This window comes from Mandrillus leucophaeus, unplaced genomic scaffold (genome assembly GCF_000951045.1).
Source record: "Mandrillus leucophaeus isolate KB7577 unplaced genomic scaffold, Mleu.le_1.0 Scaffold29, whole genome shotgun sequence".
In the NCBI taxonomy this organism is placed as follows: Eukaryota; Metazoa; Chordata; class Mammalia; order Primates; family Cercopithecidae; genus Mandrillus; species Mandrillus leucophaeus.
Window position 1 is genome coordinate 2,064,096 of NW_012103031.1, and position 8,484 is coordinate 2,072,579.

General features: G+C 51.9%; 1 protein-coding gene across 1 annotated transcript in view; it reads right to left on the reverse strand.

The window, feature by feature from the left end:
* Positions 1 to 8,484, reverse strand: part of LOC105543757 (myosin-7-like) — a 91,276-nt gene that overhangs the window by 31,187 nt on the left and 51,605 nt on the right. The window contains exons 19-21 of the mRNA XM_011985834.1: positions 4,591 to 4,764; positions 2,594 to 2,821; positions 1,336 to 1,440 (exon numbers count right to left, since the gene is read on the reverse strand). Coding sequence (XP_011841224.1) covers positions 1,336 to 1,440; positions 2,594 to 2,821; positions 4,591 to 4,764 — 507 coding nt within the window. The remainder of the gene's footprint in view (positions 1 to 1,335; positions 1,441 to 2,593; positions 2,822 to 4,590; positions 4,765 to 8,484) is intronic.

An 8,484-nucleotide genomic window follows, 5' to 3' on the forward strand; every position in this document is an offset into this window, starting at 1 on the left:
GGGCGCGGTGGCTCACGCCTGTAATCCCAGCACTTTGGGAGGCTCAGGTGGGAGGATCATTTGAGGTCAGGAGTTCGAGACCAGCCCGGCCGATATGGTGAAACCCCCATCTCTACTAAAAATACAAAAAATTAGCTGGGCATAGTGGCACGTGCCTGTAATCCCAGCTACTCGGGAGGCTGAGGCAGGGGAATCACTTGAACCTGGGAGGCAGAGGTTGCAGTGAGCCGAGACCACACCACTGAACTCCAGCCTGGGTGGCAGAGCGAGCCTCAGTCTCAGAACAACAAAAACATAACCAGTGTGAATAACACTCATCGACTGTGTTTGTTATGAAAGGAGGCTCTGGGTCTGATATGCTTGAAAATCACAGGGCAAGGGCGGCAGTTCCTGAGGCAGCAGGGAGAGGCACTCAGGGGACATGTGGATTCACAGTGTCAGCAAACACAGGGACGAGGGGTCCACTGTCCGGCTCTTTGCTCCTGTTTCTCTGGAGGTCAGCACTGGTGGCCGGTCAGAGCCAGCTCTGCATTCAGGAGCCTGAGCCTGTGACAGTGGCCCTGGGAAAGTGGGTGGGTCTCCCCATGGCCTCAAGAGCTCATGACCTGTTGTTGCCACAGTGTCTTAGGCTTTGCTGGGGCTTTTGAGCTCACGGGGCACTTCCATACACCCCACTCCATCCCTACCACTCCGGTGAGCATACTTTCTCTGGTGTGCATGGGCCCAACCTAACTCATAATTGTTTTGTTGTTTGTTTGTTTTGAGACAGAGTCTCGCTGTCACCCAGGCTGGAGAGAAATGGCGCAATCTTGGCTCACTGCAACCTGCAACTCCTGGGCTCAAGTTATCCTCCTGCCTCAGCCTCCTGAATAGCTGGGACTACAGGTGCGTGCCACCAGACCTGGCTAATTTTTGTAATTTTTTGTAGAGATGGAAGTTTTGCCATGTTGCCCGGGCTGGTCTCAAACTCCTAAACTGAGGGGATCCTTCTGCCTCAGCCTCCCAAAGTGCTGGGATTAAAGATATGAGCTACCATGCCTAGTTGATTCATAATTGTTAATAGCTCCCCCTCTTGCTCTCAAAACTGTCCTAGTTTGGAAGACAAATTATATTGTCACCCCACTTATAACAAACTTGGAAGGAAGGCAGTAAAAGGGGGCCACACCCATGTCACTCTTGAAACCGAGATATACGAAGAATTCCTTAACTTTCCTAAGGCTCCAAGCTGAGGGGGCAGCAGGGCCAGGATTTGAACTCGGGGCTCCAATGTCCAATGGAAAGCACACTGTGCCAAGCTCCAGCTGCTGGGCCGAGGAAGACGCAAGGGAAACCTACCTGGTACAGCTCCTCCAGGGCCCTCTTCTCCTTCTGGAGCTTGGCAATGGAGTCTTCACGGAGCGAGAGGTCCCCGGTCAGGGTACGGACCTTGTGATCCAAGGCCTAGAAACCAGGGCAGGGAGAGAGGTAGAGCCTTAAAGCTGGAGGGAATCCTCAGCTTGGGTGTACTCTTGAGTCTCCTGGGAGCTTCAGAAATGCCAGTGCCCAGGGCATGTCTCAGACCAACCAAGTCAGAACCGTGGGGGTGAAGGGGAGCAGCAAGAACCTTGGCTTCTCAAAGCGTGGTCCCCGGATGTCAGCAGTGGCATCCCCTAGGAGCATGCTAGAAATACAGACTCTCGGACTCCGCTGGGCCCGCCAGAGTCTGCACCTGACAATATCCCTGGTGGTTTGTGTGTGCAGCAGAGCAGGAGAAGCTCAAGTTTAGGCAGAGCCCCCGCTTACCCTGCTGGAGAACCCCACCTACCTGCAATAGCAGGTAGGGCCCTTGGGCCCAGGGGCCGGCCAGATGGCATCAGGAGCCAGGGCTTCCCCCAGGGAGCTGCTCAGAGGGGCAGCAACTGCTTGTTTGGGCAGAAATTCAACAGCTGAAGGTAGACACTTCAAAGTGATGGGAACACCTCTCAGTCCCCTTAGTCAGCTGCCCTGCCCAGCAGACCTGTCTGTAGTAACGGTCATGTTCTCTGCCTTTGCTGTCCCATGCAGTGACACTTACCGCACATGGCTGCTGAGCACCTGTAATGTGGCTTGTGCAACCGAGGAATTGCATTTTAAGTTGTAAATTAATGGATGTGACAATAGCCTCATGTGGGCTGGGTACGGTGGCTCATGCCTGTAATTCCAGCACTTTGGGAGGCCAAGGCGGGCAGATCACCTGAGGTCAGGTGTTCAAGATGAGTCTGGCCAACATGGCAAAACCCTGTCTCCACTAAAAATACAAAAATTAGCTGGGCATGGTGGCGCCACACCTGTAGTTCCAGCTACTTAGGAGGCGGAGGCATGAGAATCACTGGAACCCGGGAGGGGGAGGTTGCAGTGAGCCGAGATCGCACCATTGCACTCCAGCCTGGGTGACAGAGTGAGAGCGAGACTCTGTCTCAAAACAAACAAAAAAGCTCAAAGAAACAAAAAAAAACAAAAAAACGCCGCATATGGTCAGTGGTCAGGGCACTGGGCGTAGCCACCATAGGGGCTTCAGGTATGGCCCCTGACGGTGGCCTGAGAAAAGCGTGGCAGGGCCCTGGCCTCTCCTCACCTGCTTCTCCTTCTCTGTCTTGGCCAGTGTGGTTTCCAGGCCCTCCAGGTCCCGCTTCAGGTCACTCAGCTCCCCCTCCAGCTTGCGCTTGGCAGCACTCAGCGAGGCCGCTGTGCCCTCTTCCTCCTCCAGCCGCTCCTGCATGTCTGAGATCTGGCTCTCCAGATCCATCTTGGTCTTCATCATCTGTGTCAGGCGCTCCTCTGCATCCATCAGGTTCTCTTGCTCCTGTTGGGAGAAAGAGCCCCAGTGGCAGGCAGGGTCCAGGCAAAGACCACACAGCCTTGAGCTGAACAAATGTGTCCTGGGGGTTGGACAAGGGGCCGGGCTATCTCTGAGCTCCTTTTTTTTTGTTTTTGTTTTTTTTTTTTGAGTCAGGGTTTTGCTTTGTTGTTCAGGCTGGAGTGCAGTGGTGTGATCACAGCTCACTGCAGTCTAGACCTCCTGGGCTCAAGCAATCCTCCCACCTCATCCTTCCAAGTAGCTGAGGCTACAGGTACACACTGCAATGCCCAGCTAAGTTTTTTATTTTTATTTTTGAAACAGGGTCTCGCTCTGTCACCCAGGCTGGGGTGCAGTGGCACAATCATGGCTCACTGCAGTCTCGACCTTCTAGGCTTAAGCAATCCTCCCACTTCAGCCTCCTGAGTAGCTGGGACTACAGATGTGCCACCACACTCAGCTAATTTTTAAACTTTTTTGTAGAGATGGGGTTTCACTATGTTGCCCAGGCTGATCTGGAATTCCTGGGCTCAAGCATTCCTCCTGCCTTGGCCTCCCAGAGTGTTGGGTTTACGAACATGAACCATTGCACCTGGCCCAGGAGGATTCTTCCATCACTTTAGTCTTGCCCAGCCTCAGCCTCCACAAACAAAATGGGGATATCAGTTCAAGCAACTTCTCAGGGGTCTGAAGAGGATACTGAGAAATGATGTTGGAGGCCTTTGGGGACGGTGAAAAGAAAATGCAAGTGCCACACATACTCATGGCTGCAGAGACAGCCGTGGCAGAGCAGGGAGGACTGAAGATGGAACTGGGCCCCTTCCAGGCCTAGGTTTTCTACTAAGGGGCCTGGGACTTTGATCAAATCTCTAAATGTCTGCCAAACTGAGTTTTTCTACCCTGTATGACGCACGTGAAAATCGGGTGTCTTAACAGGGGGGTGGTGAGAGTCAAATCAGGGAAGGAATAGGAAAAACTTTGCAAACCAGAAGGACCCCAGCAGTGAATTCACCACGGGACATTTAGTCAGGCATCCTTCAGAAATGACATCGTTTATTCTTCCCTGCTGTGTTTCCCTGGACAGGTGAGGAAAAGGAGGCTTGGAGAGGGTAAATTGCCAAGTTCGTAGGGCAGAGCCCAGCCCTGACTCCAGGGCACGCTGTTCTCACCCCATCTCGTGGCCACCATCCCTGGACTTTCCCTGCAGGCAGGTCCTGTAGCTGTGTATGCCCAGCCTGCTGCTGTGTGCAAATAAGAGTTTGATGGAGACCAGGCACAAGGGCTCACACCTGTAATCCCAGCTCTTTGGGAGGCCGAAATGGGAGGATCACTTGAGGCTGGGAGTTTGAGACCAGCCTGGGCAACAGTGAGACCCTGTCTCTACAAAAAATACAAAAAATTGGCTGGGCGTGGTGGTATAGTCCCAGCTACTTGGGAGGCTGAGGTGGGAGGATCACTTGTGTCCAGGAGATGGAGGCTGCTGTGAGCTGTGATCAAGCCACCTCACTCCAACCTGGGCAACAGAGCAAGACCCTGTCCCTGTCTGTCTGTCTGTCTGTCTGTCTCTCTCTCTCTCTCTCTTTCTCTCTCTGACACACACACACACAAAAATTGGATGCAGACCTTTTGGTAGTTGGGTCGAGGGTGACCTTGTATGCTGGAGAATTTCCCGTGGTCTGGAGGGACACGGATTTTCAAAAGAGCTCGCCCTTCCTCCCTCCCAGGGTCAAGGCTGTACTGGGTTCCCCACCCTTCTCCCCAGCGACCCCACGTACAGCCTGCAGCTGAATGGTGAGGTCATTCTTCTCCTGGCTGAGCGTGGCTGTCTTCTCCTCCAGTTCCTTGACCTTGTTTACCAGATCCTGGGTCTTGGCCATGGCTTGCCTGAGCTCCTCCTCCTTGGCCTTCATCTCCTCCTCTTGCCGAGCCACATTCAGGAGCGGCTTGACCTGGGCAATGAGCAACACCAAAGAGCGTTAGGAGAATGGGCTTTGCCGGGGGGTAGACGGAGGGCGGTGGAGTCTCTGCCTCAGGTGTGACCTCACGGCACCACTGTGGTGGGAAGCAGCTTTGCTGTAACTCTGGGGTGGGGTCCCTCTCCACAGACGCCACCAGGCTGAACTTGTGTAAAGCATCCCTGGCCTCAACAGAGAAGGCCCATCCTCACCTAGGACAATTCTTAGGATGCTCTTTAATCCTGAGTGACATGGAGTCAGGTATCCTCAGCATCTGGGTGCCCCATGGCTTACATCTGTTCTGCATGTTGTGTAGACACCAGGAGCCCCGGGGAAATCACAGCCTTGGGATTCCCTCCCTCCTTCCTTCCCTACTGAATCGTCCCACTCTCTCGCGCTCTCAGTTTCTGTCTCTGTCTCAGTTTGCTGTCTCTCTCTCGCCCACTGTTTCTCTCTCTCTCTGTGTCTCTGTCTTTCTCATGCCATTCCTATCTCTGCCTCTCTTCTCAGTCTCTCTCTGTTGCTCTGCTCCCTCTCTGTTTTTCTCTCTCCCTGTCTCTCTTTCTCTGTGTCTCTTTCTCTGTCTCAGGCTGTCTCTATCTTTGTCTCTCTCTCTGCCTGTCTCTCTGTTGTGCCGTCTCTCTCTTTGTTTCTCTCTCTCTCATTTTCTGTGCAGTTCTCTTTGTTTTTCTCTATGTGTGTATCTCTCTCTCTGTCTCTTACTCTTTCTCTCTCTGTCTCTCACTTATTTCATCTTCTCTCTAACATGAAGTCCTACCTCTCGACTTGGCCTTGCAGGCCTTCCACAATGTAGCACCTGCCCTCCTCCTGCACTGTGTGGAGGAGGAGGGCTGACACTTCCCACCCTGGCCGGTGACCCTGCCCCTGTGTCTATAGGGCTGGGCCTTCTTTGCCATTTAGCCAGGAGCATTTGCTCCTACTCTGCACCCGCAACACCCACGGGGACCTCTCTGTGCACTTGACCCTTCTCACCTGCACTGGAGCACCAGGCTCCATCCAGTCCCACCACCCGTATTCTGCCCTGCATCTGCAAGCCCCTCAAAGACCTCCCTCCCATCCCTTGAGGGTTCCTAAAACACCTAGCAGAGCTGGTGGGGCAGATCCCCTGGGAACCACAGAAACATTATACCATAGATACAATAGATACATAGTCAATAGATACATTTCCCAGGAGGGAAAATGACCTAAACATGGATTTGGGAGGAGGGACAGCCTGCGCCCCTTTTGAAAGATAACAGATAAACCTCGTTCATTGCCAGCCTGGCTGTTGAGAATCTGAAATGTCACAGTGGCAAAGCTGGCATGAAAAGGTTGCAGTAACCACTATACCTTGCCGCTGTGTAGCACTTTTTATTCAATGGAAACCTACTACAAGTGTTTTTTCATTGACCCAGCCTATCTGGCTTTGTTAAATAAGATTAGAACTTAGTTAGAATACTAAGAGGAGAGGATTAAAAAAATAATAAAAAATAAATAAAAATAAAAAGACCAGGCGCGATGGTTCATGCCTGTAATCCCAGCACTTTGGGAGGCTGAGGCGGGCGGATCTCCTGAGGTCAGGAGTTCAAGACCAGCCAGGCCAACATGGTGAAATCCCGTGTCTACTAAATATACAAAAAAATTAGTCAGGTGTGGTGGTGGGTGCCTGTAGTCCCAGCTACTCAGGAGGCTGAGGCAGGAGAATCGCTTGAACCCGGGAGGCAGAGGTTGCAGTGAGCCAGATCGTGCCAATCCACTCCAGCCTGAGCAACAGAGCAAGATTTTGTCTCAACGACAACAACTAATTAGAACAGGACCTTGCTCTGTCAGGTCTAATTAGTAACGAGCAGGGGAGTTCACAGCTGTTGCTACCATGTCTTGCTCAGAAGGAACCTTAAAGGCCATTGGCCTGGGTCTTCCCAGAGTCTAATTGTATACCAAGGGATCTGGTGAGATGCATTCAAGCATAGACACCCTTTGATTTGAGTTGTGAAATAGTTACTTTAATAGGTAATTTAAAAAATGAAAAAGAACTCCTCAAATCCACAATTTTGTGGATAATCTTTGCTTAGGATGAGGTTAAAGCAGGTAAGACTGCAAAGTTTCCTTTTAAAGTAAAATTTGTGGCTGGGAACAGTGGCTTACACCTGTAATTCCAGGAGGCTGGGGAGTATCACTTGAGGTCAGGAGTTCAAGACTGGCTGGGGTAATGTAGCAAGACCCTCTCTCTACAAAAAGTTTAAAAATGAGCTGGGTAGGCGCTGTGCACCTGTAATCTCAGCCATTTGGGAGGGCGAGGTGGGAGGATTGCTTGAGGCCAGGAGTTTGAGACCAGCCTGGGCAACATAGCAAGACCCTGTGTCTTCAACAACAAAAATTAAAAATTAGCTGGGCATGGTGGCACACACCTATAGTCCCAGCTATTTGGGAGGCTGAGGTGGAAGGATTGCTTGAGCCCAGGAGTTTGAGGCTGCAGTGAGCTATGATTGCATCACTGTACTCCAGCCTGGGCAACAGAGTCAGACCCTGTCTGAATTTTTTTTTTTTTCCCAAAATAGAAAAGCGAGGCCAGGTGCAGTGACTCACATCTGTAATCCCAGCAGCACTTTGGGAGGCCAAAGCAGGCGGATCACCTGAGGTCAGGAGTTTGAGACCGGCCTGGCCAACATGGTAAAACCCTGTCTCTACTAAAAATACAAAAATTAGCCAGGTATGGTGGCAGATGCTTGTAATCCCAGATAGGAGGCTGAGGCAGGAAAATAACTTGAACCCTGGAGGCGGAGTTTGCAGTGAGCCGAGATTGTGCCACTGCACTCCAGCCTAGGTGACAGAGTGAGACTCCGTCTCAAAAAAAAAAAAAAAAAAAAAAAAAAGTGAATGAATGTAAAGAAAGGTGAGTCATGGAACAGGCGGAGAAAGCCAGGCAGCACCTGCAACACCTGGCCTTTGAGACATGCTCTTCTAGATTCCTCTCCAATCCCAGGTCCTCCAGGGCCGGCTTGTGTGTGGATACATTTGGGGAAGCAGAACTTACTATTTCTCCCTTTCCGTTTGTGGTGGGTGCTGATTGTTAGCCGGTTCTTTGACAGGAGTGTAAAGAAACTTCCTTGTGAGCTTTGGAGGACTCAGGGCCACCCGAGATGACTCACAGCCTGTCCCCACCCTCTGTGGGTCCTCCTTTCTCCTGAACACAGCTGCCTGGTGCCTGACTCCCTCCTCTGGTGCCCAGGGACATGTTCCCTCTTAATAGTGGCCCCAGCACAGGTGTGATTGGGCCCACGTGCAGTGCCATGGCTGGTGGCCTCCTGCCTTGGTTGAGGGTGGCCTGGCTGCTTGGGACTTCTGTGGGTCCTACCAGCTGGCTGACTCACTTACCACACTCACTGCTGTTTCGGAAGAACAGGAGATGAGAGGTCAGACCTTACTTCCCGAGGTTCCTCCAGCTTTAAACCAAGAACTCACTGGAGCTGAAGATGCCTCAACATGCCCAGGGGCAAGGAGTCAATAATCAAGCTCACTTTTTTTGGTGGGGGTGGTATGGCGCTCTCTATCTCAAGTGGATTTTATTTTGAGGGATGAGATGGAAGGCAGAAAGACACTTCCTCTCCTCTCCCTTCCTTTCTTCTCTCCCTTCCTTTCCTCCCTCCCTTCCTTTCCTCTCTCCCTTCCTTTCCTCTCTCCCTTCCTTTCCTCTCTCCCTTCCTTTCCTCTCTC